Raw genomic sequence first — 17,563 nt, forward strand, 5'->3', positions numbered from 1 at the left:
GTTTTTATTGACCTCCAAGTTGCGGGTAAAATGAAAAATGAAAAAAAAAAACGAAAGAAACAATAGAAAAACACGCGAATTTGATTGAGCTTTTAGTTCCACCTACCTACCACCCAATGCCCCACCCCTTTGCCTATTTAATGGGCCATAGCTTTGGCTGCCTTCTTTATTTTTTATGGCCAGTCCGTTAATTGAATTAATTTTTTTTGTGTCTTTATCAAACGGCGAACAGAATTCATATCTATTGAATATTTCTGTCTATAACTGTATGCGCGCGTGTGTCTGCCTGTCTGCCTGTCTGTGTGTGTGTGAAATGTAAATTCAATTAATATCTTGCGTGTGACAGTTTATTCTGCGTGTGCTAAGGCGCTCGAATGGGCGCGTCAGCGCCTCCCATAAATCGTTTTATGCTTTAGCCTTGAACTAAACCAAATTTAATATACGTTAAAATCGCATGTGTATATGTGCATACATATATTTGTATATTCATATGTGTATTCGCATCAAATAAGAATTCATTTAGATTTTCGTTCTTTTTATACCCTGTCTTTAATGGAATTTTGAATAATGGTTATGTAGATATGGTTTGAAGAGACAGGCGGACAGAAAAAAACATAGACGATGATATTATTTTAAGAGCATGTATAGAATAATATGATAGGAATTAGTCTTCCCTATAATCCGAAGATATTTTGGGCAGAAGATACGACTTGCCTAATCATAATTTCATTTCAAGGAATAAACCAATATTTTGATACCCTCTAACATAAAAAGGTTAAGTGAAAGTTTGTAGTTTATATTAAGGTACATATTAATTTATGTATACTATATATACATTAGAGCTATGGCACTTAAAATTATCAACAATTATCGAACAGTTGATAACGATTATATAGTTTTTCATTCATATCTTAGAGTTTATCTAAGCTATAGGGTAACTATTAGTCACACTCTGCGCCTTTGTCGCTGCCGTTTTAATTTTGTTGTACTTAGAAATTTCATTTGGCTACGTGTCGAAAAATCTCAACAATTTTTCAATTTACTGTCAAATCGACAATGACGAAGGCAGCGCCAAAAACTGTCAATTAACGTGTCCAGATTACAAGGCAAATTCGAGAGGGGCCGGCACAGTGGGAGAGAGTGGAATGGGGTCGGAGAGGGGTGTGTGTTGCTTTCAAAGGTAGAGAATACGATATTGGGGCTTAACCGTTTGATGGATCACAATGGCAAAGCAATTCCAACAGAGACGCCGCAAAGTGTCAGTTACAAGAGTTCAAAGCGAAAAAAAACACACCAAATTTTAAACATATTGCATGTGAGGGTGGGGGCGACAAAAAAAAACAGAGAAAATAGTGAAAATTTTCAATACGGAAAATGTATCGCATGGTCATACCCAGAAACTGTCAGCGTTGACACTCTGCTCACCTTTCACACGAACAGACACCACACACAAACACACACACACGCCCAGACATCGATGCAGACACATGTGAAACTGAGTCCTAGTGGCTCCTGCAGCGCCCAGCCCACCCCCCACCCTTTGCAACTGCCAATGTCAATACATCAAAAAAGAAAGAGGAAAAAAATCCAACCAACCATGCGGGTCTCTCCAGTGGCACATTTTTCATCAGCTGCTGACACTTGGAGCAGCAACAGCAACAACGATAGCGGGCATCGCTGTCAGCGACGGCGTCGCAGTCGGCGTCGCCGCTACCGTTGCGCGTCGAACATATGTAAGTGCAAGTACTCAAGAAACAATTGAGAGTGCAGCGTATAAGCAAAAACAACAACAACAACAAAACAATAGCAAGCCAGCAGCCAGCACAGTCTAGCGTAAGCAACAACAACAACAACAACAACAAGAACAATGAACAATAAAAACAAGGCACCACGTGGTTATTAAAGTTGGTTTTTCAATTAAACTTTTGCCGGCGCTTTATTATAAGGCACAGTGGTGCGAGCTATGCCAAGCTGGTGCTGCAACAAATTGTACCAAAAATAGCTACATATTTGCTGCTCAGCTATCAGCATAAATTCTTACATAATTATGTCTGCTCTTAATATTTAAATAAAAATATATTTATATATATATAATATTGCATATTAATTGAGCTGAAATTGTACAGACAGCGAATAATTAACACATTTGCATACCCATCACACATTTTCAACTAACACCCTACCACGGTAACTCGTTTTGCTGTCAATCGTGTTTTACGACTCTCTCGCTCACTCACTCTAGCTTGGCCTTCTCTTTTGATTTGCTGCGTGCTAATTATGTATGTATGAATATATGTTTGTAAGTATGCATGTTTTCGGTACATATGTACATATGTATGTCGGCTCGTACTCCGACCTCTCTCACTCACACTCTCTCTCTCTCTCCATCACTGTGTTTTGCTGGCGCTCTCAAGCACCGGCTCTCTGCTCTCAGTTCTTTTCTGTTTACCTTATTGAATGCGAATGTAATGGCAAGAAGAACTTACAATCTTAACCCATACAAACATACATATGTATGCATATGAGTGGGTTTGCATCTGTGGGTAAATACAAATGTATGCATACGCCGTGACGTCTTTAATAAATAAAAGATGTATTGCATTGCAAATACAATATTTATGCATGCATGTGTATACAGACATATGTATGTATGTATATTAATTTGGCAAATTGATTGCTAGCAATTTATATGCGTGGCTGCTAGACGAATTGTACCGTTCATAGCTCATTAGAATTTCAGTGAGCTAAACTAGATACAATCATATATACACTCAAACCTGTATGTGTATTTATGTTTGAATGTGTGTATTTATGTTTGCGTGGGGTTTCACTTGCGAAGGGCCTGTCTGGCGGCTTGCTCTCTTTGACTCACCGCTCTCTTATTTTGCCATTCTGTTTTGTGCCCCTGTTGCGTGGCAATGAACGATCATAAAGCAGCCGCAGCACGTGTTGATCAAATCAAAGCTGTGCTTCAACAGCCCCAAAACGCAGCCCATGTAGCGTAACCATTGCACTAATTACACACACACACATACAATGGCGTATAGACCAGAGAATACATGTGTGTATGACATAATAATAATAATTATGCCTTTGTCGTTGTTGATGTTTTCATTCTGTTGTTGTTGTTGCTGTACACGGCGCCGGGCGACGCGTCGCTTTTTCCATTAAAGCTTCCCCACGTTTTGCATTTGCATTCACATTCGCATTCTCATTTCAGCTCAGTTTTGTTTCTGTTTTCTGTGCAGTTCTGTGGTTGCTTTTATTACAGGCGAATTTGCATACATATAGTGGATGCGAGCGAGATAGACTGCTTATTACAGCATTTGACGGCGCTGCAGTTTTTTGTTGTTCTGTTGCTTTGTTATTGTTGCCGTTTGTTATTGCACATTGACGTAATATCGGCTAGAAGCAATTCGAAACTGGACAAATGTTGGGGCTGCCCCCCCCAGCTCCTATTCAATTGGAGAATCGGCAAAAAATTTCAAGTACAGCTAAGGTCTAACTGTTTATTTTTTCTCTTTTTCTGTTGAATTTGCAAATTACTGACTAAGCAATTGCTAAGAAGCCAATTTCGCAGAGGGATTAGGTACAATACTGAGATTATGCTTATTTGTTGACCATTAATCAAATAAATATCATTTCATAGCTGTCATCTATACTTTAGCTACTCAATGGCAACTGTACGACGCCAGCAGTTGAATGGAACGCGAGTGCGTGTCTGTATGTGTGTGTGTGCGTGCATGTGTTTTTATCACGCCACCAGGCTCCCATTCACGGTCCACGCTGACCCCAGCGCCTGGCTCAATTCAATCTAAAATTTTCCAAACTGTGGCCAGACGCGTGCCAAGGTTTCAAAAATTTAATGACACGATTTGTGGTGCAGATTAAACGAAGACCCCAACATGAAGCCGAATTAATGGCACGCTTCTTGCGATTAAATTCTAATAAAAGCTGCGAGCTTGATCTTTGACTCACGTTCGGCTGCAGGCAGCTTGCAGCCGAAAAAAAATAAAAATAAAAATACAAACAAAAAATTTTAAATAACAACAAACGACAAATGACAACTTTTTCATGTTGAAGTGGGACAGACGAACGAGTGCCCGTCTAGCTAGATGTTATCAGAGCAAGTGAACGACTCGCTTCGGTCACGTCACAGATATTCCAATACGACGGACCATGTGATCTGATTGGCAAAAGCGAGAGGCAGCAAAAGAGAGCGCAGGCAGCGCAGCTGTGTGAGAGTGTGAGAGCGGCAGAGCAAGAGCGTGACTTAGCTAGCAAGCTTTTAACTGTATTTTGTCTATGAGCTTTTGCATTGGCTTGGATGATTTGCTGAATGCGCTGCGCATGCTTTTTGCACTTTGAGCTGATATCAGTTGATAAGTAGGCGTGACCAAAAAGCCTATACACGAAATTCTACTACAGAATGATGAATGACGTGCTTTGTACAGGTGTGTGTATGCCAAGAGGTATATAATTAAAATGTGATGTCCATTAGACTCGTTTCGATTGCACAGCGCCACTTTTCATCATCCACAGCTCAAAATTCTTTAAAAAAAATATTAAATAATCAGGAGGGTATATATTTATAGTCGCGTGGTAACCTCGTCGCTAGGCCGTGATAACAAATCGTGACTCTTGCCTTATATTTATTTGTTATTTATTTTTTTTTTAGATTTTTTTTTTTCTAGAGACTTTAATTGTGGCGACAGTGTCGCCTATTTCATCAAAAGTCCAACGGTTAACAACTACTGCCCCATAGTTTATAAAGTTTATCGAGTTTTCGGGCGTCTTTCCATAATTAGTCTGATATCAAAGGCAATAAATACCGTCCGCATATCAATCTACAGGTGTATCCATCTAGGTTTTATAGTACGGCATTACAGAGGGGCCGTTCGTATTACAATGGGCCCAATTAAACGGCATCTGGTCTAAGCTAATTAATATTTGTATTGTAAAAAAAAAAAATATGTATTTAATCATTTTGGCTGAACTAGTTAAACTCGTTACGAGCTACAGTAAAAACACGTTTCGGCGATACATTCACATTAATACCTGAATAACACTTGTGAATTGTGTTTGCGTCACTGTGCGATTATTTCAAATTCGCCTTGAAACTTATTGAGTGTCATAGCGAATGTTTACTGTACTTTTACAATTATTCTTTATTTTGCAATTAATATGGACAACTGTTGTCTTTCTGTCGCCCCTTGTCTCTCGTTTTATCTACTGCTCTATTTTAATATCCCATCCATATCATTATTTATTCACTGTTATTTGTTCAATTCGCCTATGCGATATCAATTGGAAAAAAAGAAGGCAGTCAAATAATTTGTCACATGGTGTGGCGATTGGAGGCTTAACTCACAGACAGACAAACACATACACAAGCACAGCTCTGAGAACGCCCGCTCTCGCAGACACACGCACACGCATACACAAACAAACTGAAATCTATTCACGCAATAGTCGTGTATGTAAACAAAGCGGGCACACACACACACACACACACACACGTAGAGCAGCACGCTGCACGTGTTTTGTGTGTGGGGGGAAGAGTGAAATAAATTGGCAAGCAGCGGCAGGCTGAATGAGTTGAGTTTTGTTTGGTTGTGGGAGGCGGCAGAACTCACCTCTTATTGATAAATCCATAATGTTCTCACGCTCTCTCTCCGCGCTGCTACTGCGACTGCGGCTGCGGCTGCTGCTACTACGAATGCTACTCTCGGCAGACATTATGAATATTAGCGCGCAAAAATAAAACCGAAACTGTTTCGCTCCAAGAGCAACAACAACTGCGTAGCAACAGGCACTTGTAACACAAATCAAAACCGAAACACTTGTAAAATGAATAACAAATTATGAGCGCTACGATCACGCAAGAGAGCAGCGCTGCTGCTGTTGCTGCTGCTGCTCCGCCGGGGAGGATTGGTCACGTGGTCGCCCTTGGGGAGATCGAGAGAGTGCTTTTATTTGTTTTTGCTGCCCCAACAACAACTGCCGGGGAGATAGAGCCTGCAGCAGTAACTCTAACGAAACGAAACGAAACACAAACAAAGAGAGATAGAGATAGATTGAGAGAGTGGCTGCCGATATACAGGTCCAATATCAACTCTGACCAGAATACTCGGCAGCGCACGGCACACAGCTGTTGTCTCGCTCGCACCATTGCTGCATTATATAAGGCTTATGTAACTGAGAAACAACAAGGCATGCGCACGGGGCCACAGTGGGACACAAAAATAGCAACGCAAATGAGATTTTTGATGGGATTTCTGTGTGTTTATATGTACATATATATTTATACATATATGACTAATTTTGACGCTCGATCTGGCTATTTTTGGTTATGCCCATCAACTAATGAGTTTTTAGCATCAGCTCAAGTTGCAGCAGGATGAGAGGTATAGCAAAAATGCTTGTTCTCCCTTTTCTTGTTTGCTACCAGTTCTAAAGAAATAGTCTCTAAATGGAACTCAGTTAGTTTCATTGTTTCGTCATTTAAAAACAAATACAAATTACTCAACGCCACACAATCAATTTGATTGGCAAGCTGTCCGCCTATCTAGATGTGGCCATAAGTCCACAGGATTTGTGTGTGGGATTATGTTTGTGCACCGGCAACCGGGGCACGGGGATTACTTTTGGAATATATGATAAAGCACTACTAATGCCCATACCCATCAAATTCCCCACTTGACAGTTAGAGACTGAATAATTTGAGGGTGTTTTATTTATATAATTATCTTCTGTATTTCGAATTTCTAACGGATAGAGATGACATTTTTAACAGCTGCAAAACTATAAAGAAGATGCAACTAAGCTCAATGAACTTTAAATACATCATAGACAAAAATTTACGTTGTAGTGTATGTAACACATATAAAAATTTAAATGTTCTAATTTTCGGAATCGTTTTGCATACTTTTATGCTCGAAAAATATTTAACACTTAGCAGCTGCTATTTCTCTAGCATACTTATAAAAACCGCTCCGTTAGCTCTTTAACATATCATGCTAACAGCCGCAATCTCATTTCTGTTAACGGCAACAGAGCATTTGAGCTATCAAGAACTGCTTAACAGTGCCTAGTGAGCAACGGCACTGAGGGATTCAAATATAACCGCCCACTGTAAACCTTCTGCGCTCTTTCAAAATGTAGACAAAGTCAGCACTTGTGCCTAGCTGATGACTATATATAAAGGAAACCGTGGTGCGGCCTAGTAGTGTTAAATAAGAGTAACTCAACCCAAAAATATAGCTTCAACACTAGAGCGGCAATTCACCACCACCATCTATGCTAATTTAACATACAGTTTGAGTAGCTTGTTGCGCAGCGTAGCTCCGCTATTTTGCGCGCAGCTTTACTCTTGCTCTCTGCTTGTTTACTTCGCTACTCATTCGTTCACTGGTGGTCGATCGCAGTTGATGTGATTTTTGACTCGTTGCGCGTTTGCGTGAAATTTTGTTGTCGTGCGCGCGCTTTAAAATATTTTTAATGGAAATTGATTTTGATTAAAAAGTGGCTGCCAAATAAATAATTGAAATCGAGATTGAATGCGTGTGAAATTGGCAAGAAATACCAGCTGTCAAAAACCAATACATGAGGCTTCCGTGTGTGTGACTGTGTTTGTATATATGTATGTGTGCTGTCAGGGTGCGTGAAAAAATGCACTAAACAAGAAATCAAAGCAAATTAGAAAAACAACAACGGCAACAAATATGCCAAATTAAGGCAGCACAAATCGAACGCAAAAAAAAAATAATACAATCAATAAATTTCTAAAAGAAAAACAAATTGAAATTCCGGTTCGTGCAAAAACATGCAAAATACAATGCAAACTTTTCCAGCAGCCGCCGCCGCTACGGATGCGTCGTCTGCGTCGCCGCCTGACTTTGATTTCCAGATGCCGTGTCGCTATTTCAAAAGTTCTTTTGCGCGTTCGCTTTCGCTGAACAACAGCAATAATAATAACAACAACAACAGCAGCGCATTGGCATTGCCTAAGAACTCGCCGCAAATTGAGGCCAAGCAACAGCAACTGGAGCAGGAGCCGCAACAGGAGTTGCTCTGCTTGACGCCGCCGCCAGCGCTGCCTGCACGACGTCACACGACCAGCAGCAGCAGCATCTTGACACATATCGCAGCAGCACCGGCTAATCAGCTGCAAACACAACAACAGGAGCAGCAACAACAAAATAAACATCAACAACAGCAACAACAATTCAAGCGGAATCTGAATCTTGCCCTCAGTTGGTCTTTGCAGGTAAGCTTTCATTGAATCTTATTGTCCACTCCGCTCTCTTTTTCACCAGCCCCGCGCTCGCGCTCTTTGCTGTTGACTCTCATATGCATGTGCGTATGTGTGTGTACCAGTGCTGTTGTTGTTTTTTCTGCACATGCTGCTTGCTCTTTTACCCATTAAATGTGCGTTTATTAGAGTGAAGCGTATGTGCATAAGAGTTTACATAAAATGTTAAGTTGATTTAAATGTAAGATATCTATGTCTGATTGGGCCTGTAAAGTGTGGAATGTAATGCATAAGCTTTTTTATATTTATTTATATAATGAAATAGCTTGTCAATTACATTTATATATGTAATTAAGTTTTTGCTTGCTTAATATATATATTACAGGGTAGCTGCAAGTTGCAACTGCTCCTGTTTTTTCTTTCGTTTGTTTGCCGTTTCCTTGGCGAGAGAAAAAGTCGAGTTTCCTTTTTTGGAGCAAGTTGATAATTATGTCACCTTGTTGCTTTGTCCCGTTGTCCGCCTTATAGCCTTGACAGCCTATCGGTCGCGTCTTTCGCTTCGTACGGCAGGACGCACGTCCATGCATTGAGCATCTCTTGCCCAGCTTCGTCACGCTGGCCGTGATATGACAACCTTTATTTGTTTTTCTTTCACTCTTTTTATTTTACTTTGCTTTTTTAAGGTCAACATTATTTATGTGCGAACATTTTATAGCTGATAGTTGTGGTGCGTGCGTGTGTGGGAGCTGGGCTTCGAGATGGGGTCCATAGGAAGTTGACAGCAGCAATAAAGCATATTTGATTGGGGACAGGGGGCTATAAATGGAGAAAATACTCAGCGGGTGCTTGGGCACTTGAGAGAGATTTTTATTTGCCATATTTTACTGTTCTGCTTTACGTTGTATTCGCAAATAATTAACGGGCAGCAAATTTTATATTTTAGCTAGAGAATTAGGTTTATCTAGTCTTTTGTCTTAGCAGAACATTAGATTGGGTAGAGTGAGAACAGCTTAGACCAAGACTAATCTTAAGCTAAGTATGAAAAATGAAATATGATGAAACTTATGAAAAGAAGAAGATTTACCATTAACTCTTTTCACCAAATCTGACGTTAAGTTCAAAATATAATCAGTGAAGTATATTTAATGAGAAGAAAGAAAAATAATATTTCCATAAACTCTCCCATCTATTTGTTAGACCACCCAAGAACTGAGCTCAAGCATCGTAATTATCGGACATTAAATTTAAGATCTCGTTTTATTTAAAAAAACATTATCATTAGGCATAATTGGAGTGTTTATATTTGGTTAGCATGTTGAAAGTTTTCGTGATTCGTAATTATATGATTTATGTTTTATTCTTTCGACCTTATAAATGGGTATTATTATGTGTCGCGTGTTCCACTTGTTCTACAGACAAATGGCTAATGTCAGAAAAGTTTAGCATTTAGGCCCGAAACAAATTACGTCAATTAGCCTAAATGTCAAGAAAAGCGAAGAAGAAACAAATACAGCTTAAATATATTAGAAGATATATGTACAAATTGTCCATAGACGAATGTCGTAATACTTGTATACTTTAATTTTGTTTTTTTTTGTCATGGTCTAAAACACGCAAAAATAAAGACATTTTGATATGACAATCTTTAAGCTGAACGCACAGAGCGATTATCTGCGAGCTCAACGGTAGATGGCGCCAGCTGTCTACGCATTTGAACTTGGTCGCTTGCCGCTTGCGGCTTGTTGTGACAGCAGCTGTTGCAACGCGTTGCAATGTTGCAACAACATTTGCGGTTTTGCCAATTGAAAGTGAAAATCAAATGGCAAATGCAATGAACTCTTAGGCAAAACTGAAAAGAAAAAAAAAAAAAACAACTCCTACACCTAGAGTATTGGATCGCCGTGATGGTGGAGCTGGAGGCGGGGGCGAGGGGATTTTCATTGGTGTTTGGGGAAAGCTGCGAACGAGCGACTGAGCGAGCAGCTGCTGTTAGAAAAATTCAAATTATGCGCCATTCAAGTGTGGCCAAGAGGCCAGCAGCAAAGCAACAACAACAACAACAACAACAACAAAAGCAAAACCAAAGACAAAGCCTCGAGTATCGAGTGACAATCATAAAGAAAAATACAAATAATAAAATGCAAGTGTTGCTGTTGTTGTTGTTGTTGTCGTTATTGTCGCGGCTGCTGCTGCTGCTGCTGCTGCTGTAGTTGCTGCTGCTTTTCCCCATTACGTTTTTAACGGCGTCTATTAAAGCCGCAAATCTTGGCGACATTTCGTAATGAGGCAGCAAGCTGCCAGTAGCATATCGCATTACAAGCAGGCAGAGAGAGAGAGAGAGAGAGAGAGAGAGGGAGTGAGTGAGAGAAAAAGAGTGGGAGGGAGGGAGAACGATAGGTAAACCAAAGGCCATACGTAATTGTGCTGTATATTGCTATTGTTAATATAACATCTATGTAATATAACATAATAAAATAAATGTGTACATACATATGTATGTATATACATATATGAAAAGAGAGACAGAGAAAGAGAGAGAGAGGGAGGTTACTAGAGACTGTTGAAATTAAGACTAGGAGATATGTATATATAAATATAGTTTAATATAAAGATATAGGGGGAGAGAGAGATGAAGAGAAAGAGAGAGATAGATTGAGAGATATAGAGAGAGATAAATCGAGAGATTAAGATTGAGATTGAGATAGATATAGAGATAGAGATAGAGATAGAGATAGAGATAGAGATAGAGATAGAGATAGAGATAGAGATAGAGATAGAGATAGAGATAGAGATAGAGATAGATATAGAGATAGAGATAGAGATAGAGATAGAGATAGAGATAGAGATAGAGATAGAGATAGAGATAGAGATAGAGATAGAGATAGAGATAGAGATAGAGATAGAGATAGAGATAGAGATAGAGATAGAGATAGAGATAGAGATAGAGATAGAGATAGAGATAGAGATAGAAATAGAGACAGATATAGATATAGATATAGAGAAAGAGAACAAATTAATTGCACAAACTTTGTTATTGTTTTAGTTTTTCTCTTGCTTAATTTAGATATTATATTTAATCGATATTTGACCTTTGCCTTGCCAGCCGTCTTAATGATTGCCGCAAGGTGTTCACACCTCTAAATGGCAATGGCAAAGAAACAACAAACACAACAGCATTCAATTGGCCAATGGCTTAGTCTAATCAGAAATAAATTTGGCCAAAATAGTCTCCAGTTCCCCAAGCTAATCGTGCTTATAAACAGAAAATCGACCTCAATCATTGAAGAATTTGTTTGGTTTTGGAAAAGTTAGCTGCCCGGGCACTTTCGTGTTTATTACTCTATTTTCATGGCCAAGAAAACAGCAGGAGGAAATAGCCAACAACAGCTCCATGGGCCATATAATGAGCCAACTCAGACAGCCAAAGGTCAAGAGCTAATTGTGAAATGTTTATGTTAGTTCTCTCGGTTTTATATCTCTCCAGAATTTCGTTTCATAATTCCTAAAATTAGTGTTGCTTAAAGCTCATAAACAATTCAAGATTTCATTGCAGCAATTATGGATTAAGCCTTAAAATCTATTAGCCATAAATTAGAGGAAAAACGGAAAATCTGGGAAGCGAAATTTTACTATTTTCCTATTTATGATGTTTGCAAATTTTGTGCTGTATTTTGGGAAAATTTTTATGTTAAATTCTAAGATCTGTCTGGGAAATAAAAAAATGTAGAAATATTATTATCATGTATATATAAATATATATTTTTTTATTGAGTGAAATGGGTGAAATAAATAGACATATGATTGGATAGAATGATAGGATAAATAAATTGACAAGTAAAGAGAGACCAATCAGAAGAGTGTGGGGAAATAGAACTAGAGATGAAAACATACATTTTATATAGATAAATGGCTAGATAGATAGAACTTAATTAAACGTGAGGAACACGGAATTCCAGTGAAAACAAATTTCTTTTTCTGACTAAATTACACTTAAGATGGAGTAATAAATCTAAATTTATCTCCTAGCTCAATTATGCAAGAAAATCTTTCGGCAAGTTTTCAAAAACCGAATACCTATATCAATATTTTTACTCGCATCTATTCACACTTGTGCATGTTGCTCTCCAATTTTTCTTATTTTGCACGGAAATTCACTTTGGAATGCTAAAGTGAAAAAGTAGAAGAAGAAGCAAAACGAAAAAAAAAAGCCTCGCAGTTCGTTAAGAGCGCACATCGAAATCCCTGCATCATTATGGCTGGCTCTCTCTATATATATCTGATGTGTATATACATACATATATATATAGCTGGGAGCTGTGAGTTATGTTGTTTTCCACTTCGGCTCGTCAATCGTCAGGCGTTTTGTGGGCGTGGCCAAGGCAGGTTCTAGAAGCGAAGCGAAGCGAAATAAAATGTGACTGTTGATTTTTGCACATTTTTGGCTGCAACAGACGAAAGGGAGAGAAAGAGGGAGAGAGAGAGAGATAGAGCGAGGGGTAGGGTGGATGGGCGGTGGGTGGCTAAGTGTGGAAAATCAGACAGGTCCCACATAAATTTATCGAAGAGCATTTCTTCGCCCAGCCTCAGCTGCGGCAAGTGTTATATATATTTATTTATAGTCAAAGTCGTCTGGCCAGACAGATTTATATTGCTATATATATGTAGGAAAATTTGCAGGAAAATGCAAGATGAATGGAAAAATGGGTTAAAACGGCCTCGCACACAAACATTTGTGCAAATGTTTTATTCATAAGTTTGCAAATGTACTGAATGAATCAAATTGAGCTGAGTAGAAGCAAGCAGAGGAAGAGGGAGGCAGAGATAGAGAGAGAGAGGAGGTGGGCTGGAATAGATAGTGCCTCTGTCTATCAAAACAATTCAGATTCTGTTGCAAGTTATGCGAACAGTGCAACAATGCAACTGTCAAGGCAATTTGTGCAACGGTTCGCTTCGAAATGGCAAAGAAAATGCAGCCAATACACAAACCATTAGCAATTTGGTGCGTGTCTGGGATAGACGTAATTAAAAACGCAAAACATACAAATTCCGCAATTTAATTGCTTGAATTTATTTTCAGTGGTATTTCAATACCTCTATCCATCTCACTCTCGCTCTCTCTCTTTCTCTTTCTTTCTCTCCTGCTGCTGCTGTTCGCTTTTGAAGTTATCTCGATGAAACTTTTGGTACAGCTGTCGATTTTTTTTATAGCACGCAGCTCATGTGTCGAAAGCATTCAAATTGCATCACTATCTATGTGATGGATATCATCTGGGAAAAACTAAGCTAACGAAAATTAAAATAGCTTTCAGTTTTTAAGTGAACTATATATAGGTTTATATAATATTACATAATTTTTATAAACTTTAATCTGATTATAATAATCAACTTAAGAATTATTTATAATTATGTATATCTTACTTTAAAGTTTTCCAGCGAGTCGCTAAATCAAAACTTTTTCAAACCATTCAATACTCCATTTTCTTTCAGTGCAATAATTATTCTATCAATCTTCTTCACTTTGATGCCCAAAGTAAACTCTTTAGCAATTGATATATGTATGTATGTTTGCTATGCATTACTTATGGTAATTATGCCCAGTTCCCCATTGCCTCCCCTCTGCCATCTCTCTCACTCTCTCTCTCTCACTCACTCGCTATCTCCACCTTTGGAGTTGATTTCATGGCTGTTGGGCAAGGCACTTGGCTCGATCCAAAAAGCAAAAAGAAGTTTAAAACGCTTTCAATGGCAAGCTAATTGTTTTGGCCATTGGCTGAGAGACTGCTTTAACTGGCATTTGAATTGTGGGCCTAAATGCATAGGCAACCAGCTAGCTGTCTTGGCCAAAGTCAAGTCAAGCCAAGCCAATGCAAAGGCAAGGCAAACTGTATCAATGTGTCAATCAATGCTGCCTGCGATGCTGACAGATTGCCGTATGGAGATGCCATGGAAATGGCTTAATTGGCCAACAGCAGCGGCAGGAAAAATGACCAAATATTATGGCCAAATAGTTTCCGGTAAGGCAAATGGCTAATGAGTCGCAGCAAAAGCCCAGACAGAAAAAAAAACACAAACAAAAACACATTGTATAACGAGTTGCACCCAAATGCCAGCGATGCGATCGAGGCCAGGCCAGGCCAGGTGCTATCTATAAGGCAGACATGCCAGTCACTTAGTTAGTTGAGTTGTTAACGGCTTTCTTTTGGACTTTAAAGTGCATTCTTTGGCTCTGTGCGAAACATGCAACAAATTGTTGAAAGCCAAACCATATTAGAGTGTTCACACTAGGCTTGGCAGATATATTTATATATAACTGATATTAAAACTAAATTATATCATCATCATTATTTCATTATTCACATCATTTGCTTTTGATATATGCTACAATTTTGTAAATTACGAATTAAATTAATTTGAGTATTTGATTTGATTGGAATTTAAAGCTAATTTTATTGGGGCAACGATATTGAAAAGTTAAAAAATATTAAATTAGGTTATGATAGTGATATAATAGTATAGTGAATACTGTAAATGGAAGTTGATAGATGTAAGAAAATGTAAGACTAAGAAATTGATAATACTAATACAAATATTCAGGCTTAATTTTACGACATTTTCGATATAATATACATACATATGTATATTATCAACTCTTCAACCTAACTCTTTAAATATTCCCTGTTGCTTGATCTAAGAATTTCTCTATTCATTAGCATTTTCCCATTTGTCTACAGTATTTGGTTCGTTGAGTTTTCATGCTGCGCAGTTAACTGAAATTGCGCATTGCTTGTTTTTCTTCTTCTTTCTTTGTTTTCCCCTATTTAAACGTGTTTCACACGCTTTTGTCCAGAAGTCACCCTCAGTATGACTCACAAACCCAAATATATAAGAAAAAAACAGAGACAAAAAACCGAAAACTAAATAAAATACAAATACAAAATTTCCCACAATATTATTATTAAACGCCACTCTACTCTATGCCTCTTCCTCTGGTTATAATGCGTTTTAGCTTAAATGCTGTTAATTTAGTTGTTACGCTTGAGACAAACTTGAAGAAGAAGCTGAAAAAAAAGCGACGGATCAAAGCGAATCTTGATAACATACATATAGAGAAACATTAAAAAGCTTTTACTCTTTCTGTTCAAGTTACATGAGCAAATATTTTCACTAAGAAATGAAACCAAAATGTGAGAGAGTGAGCGAGAGACGATAACAGCAATCCTTTTGATTTCTGATTTCTGCTGCTGTCTTCAATTGCATGTATTAAGTCATGCTACAACAACAACAACAATGTTTCTCTTGTCGAGCTAGAATTTATTATTTCCGCCAACATGTTGGACGACGAAAATACAAAAAAAAAGGAGAAGCTAACAGACAGACAGAAAAAAATGAGTTGACAGGCCAGCGTTGTTCCATTGAGTCATATGCGCTGGCAGCGCAGCAGCAGCACCGGCAGAGCAACAGGTACGCATGCGTAACGCCAACGTCAACGCTGTCGCTGCTGCTGCTGTTGCCGCTGACGCCGAGGGTGGCCGCTGAAGAGGAACGCGGCGAAACGCAGCGAAACGCGTTCACTGTGGGCTGCTTTACTTTAATTTGGTTTACCTTGTACTTGTTGTTGTTTCTGCTGTTGTTGTTGTTTTTGCTGCTGTTATCGGCGCAATTCCGCCTTTTGAAATTTGCTGCTCTGTTGAGCTTTTTTCTAGTTTTTTCGTTGTTGTTGCTTTTATTTTTGTTATTTTGTTTTACACTTGATGAACTCTGGCAGGCAAATGCAGTGAGAGCAAGAAGAGAGTGAGAGCGAATGAGAGCGAGCGGCACTTGAAAATAGCATGTGCTCGCTAAATGGCGGAGTCAGGCTGTGTTAGATAAGGACAGATAGTGTAGCATGTAAAGAGCACAAAGGATATCAATGTTAATAGGAATTTTTAACATAAACATAATCTAGAAGAGCATTAACAGTCACATGCATGGCTTTAACAGTCACTGTTAAAATATTTATTTATTTTATATTTATTATATTTATTTTGCTATTAAGCAACATAAAACTTGAAGAAGATTTTTCAATAATACTTCCTTAAGAGTCACACCTTGGCGGCTTGAACTGAAGGTTTTATTGTTATCACAATTTCAATTACTCGTTAATCTGCAATTTCGCATTCGCTTGAAGCGCTGCTCCAGCATTTGTCTAAGCTCCAGCCAGTGCCATGAGCATGAGCATGAGCATGAGCAGCCGAGATAAATAAACAAAACATAATAATCATAAAAACAAAGCATTTCCTAGGTCAAAGCAATCTTCAGAAAATATCTGCACGCTGAAGACGAAGAAGAAGAGGTAGACGAAGATGACGATGATGGGGGGGAATTTCTGTGATACCCTCGAAAATAAAATCTCAAACCTCGAACAATTTGCCATTACACTTTTATGGCCGAAAGCTCAAAACTAATTTCATGGCTTTAGTGTAAAGCTCAACTACAATAAAAGCCAACAAATTGAAATGCTCGTAATAAGGTCAAATGTGTTGCCTCAAAAAAGGTCACGGAAACGTCGTTGCACTGCGTTGCTATCTGGCGGTGGGTGGCCCGCCTCTCAATTTGAATGCAATGCAATACAAACAAAAAAACAGCGCTCCAAGCGGCCAAAAGCGACGAAATGTTGGGAATGTGCATAGGCTAGGGGCTAGCGGCGGACGAAGAGAGACGGAGTAGACCGAGAGACCGAGACCTCGCCAACGACGACGACTTTGTCGTCGCAGTCCTTTCCGCAAACGAAACAAAACGAAAATGCAAACAAAGTGCTCCAAGGTATGTGTGTGGGGGGTGTGTGTGTGCAGCAGTGATAGACTAGGGAATACCCTGTATTGAAATGTAATACGAATGTGAAATTGGGAAGTGAAGTGGATAAAGGGATTTTATTAGGAGTATTTGTTGATATTGTGAAAGTCTATATCAATACATAATTGGAATTGATATACATATACTTATAGGGAGAAAACATATGTAGATGATATTAAACATAAATTATTAGAGATTAGAATTTATACATATTAAAAAAATACATAGAATATATGTTATATAGAAAATATAATATACTATTATTTAAGGTTAGAATTTATTAAAATTACAATTTGCATATAATAAAACTATATATTGTAAGGAAAGCGAATATATTATAATTATTTATAATTTAACGTCAGCAATGTTATTTTTAACATATAAGTTGATTATATATAATATTTTAGATTTTACATTAAAAAATGTAGACTAGACTAGAGACTAGATAACATATTGGATAGATATTAATTAATAATA

At 38.3% G+C, this 17,563-nt stretch overlaps 1 protein-coding gene and 1 long non-coding RNA gene across 2 annotated transcripts in view; both read left to right on the top strand.

Annotated features, from left to right (window-relative positions):
* Positions 1–2,644: 2,644 nt before the first annotated feature.
* LOC115565011 (uncharacterized) lies at positions 2,645–6,047 on the top strand. The gene is made up of 2 exons (XR_003980733.2): positions 2,645–3,589; positions 3,650–6,047. It is a non-coding gene; the product is annotated as an uncharacterized LOC115565011 (long non-coding RNA).
* Positions 6,048–7,328: 1,281 nt separating this feature from the next.
* Positions 7,329–17,563, top strand: part of LOC115563813 (uncharacterized) — a 33,972-nt gene continuing 23,737 nt past the window's right edge. The window contains exon 1 of the mRNA XM_089258799.1: positions 7,329–8,269. Coding sequence (XP_089114925.1) covers positions 7,826–8,269 — 444 coding nt within the window. The 5' untranslated portion in view covers positions 7,329–7,825. The remainder of the gene's footprint in view (positions 8,270–17,563) is intronic.

Source organism: Drosophila navojoa, chromosome 4 (genome assembly GCF_054131105.1).
Source record: "Drosophila navojoa isolate 15081-1374.11 chromosome 4, UAZ_NAV_1.0, whole genome shotgun sequence".
NCBI lineage: Eukaryota > Metazoa > Arthropoda > Insecta > Diptera > Drosophilidae > Drosophila > Drosophila navojoa.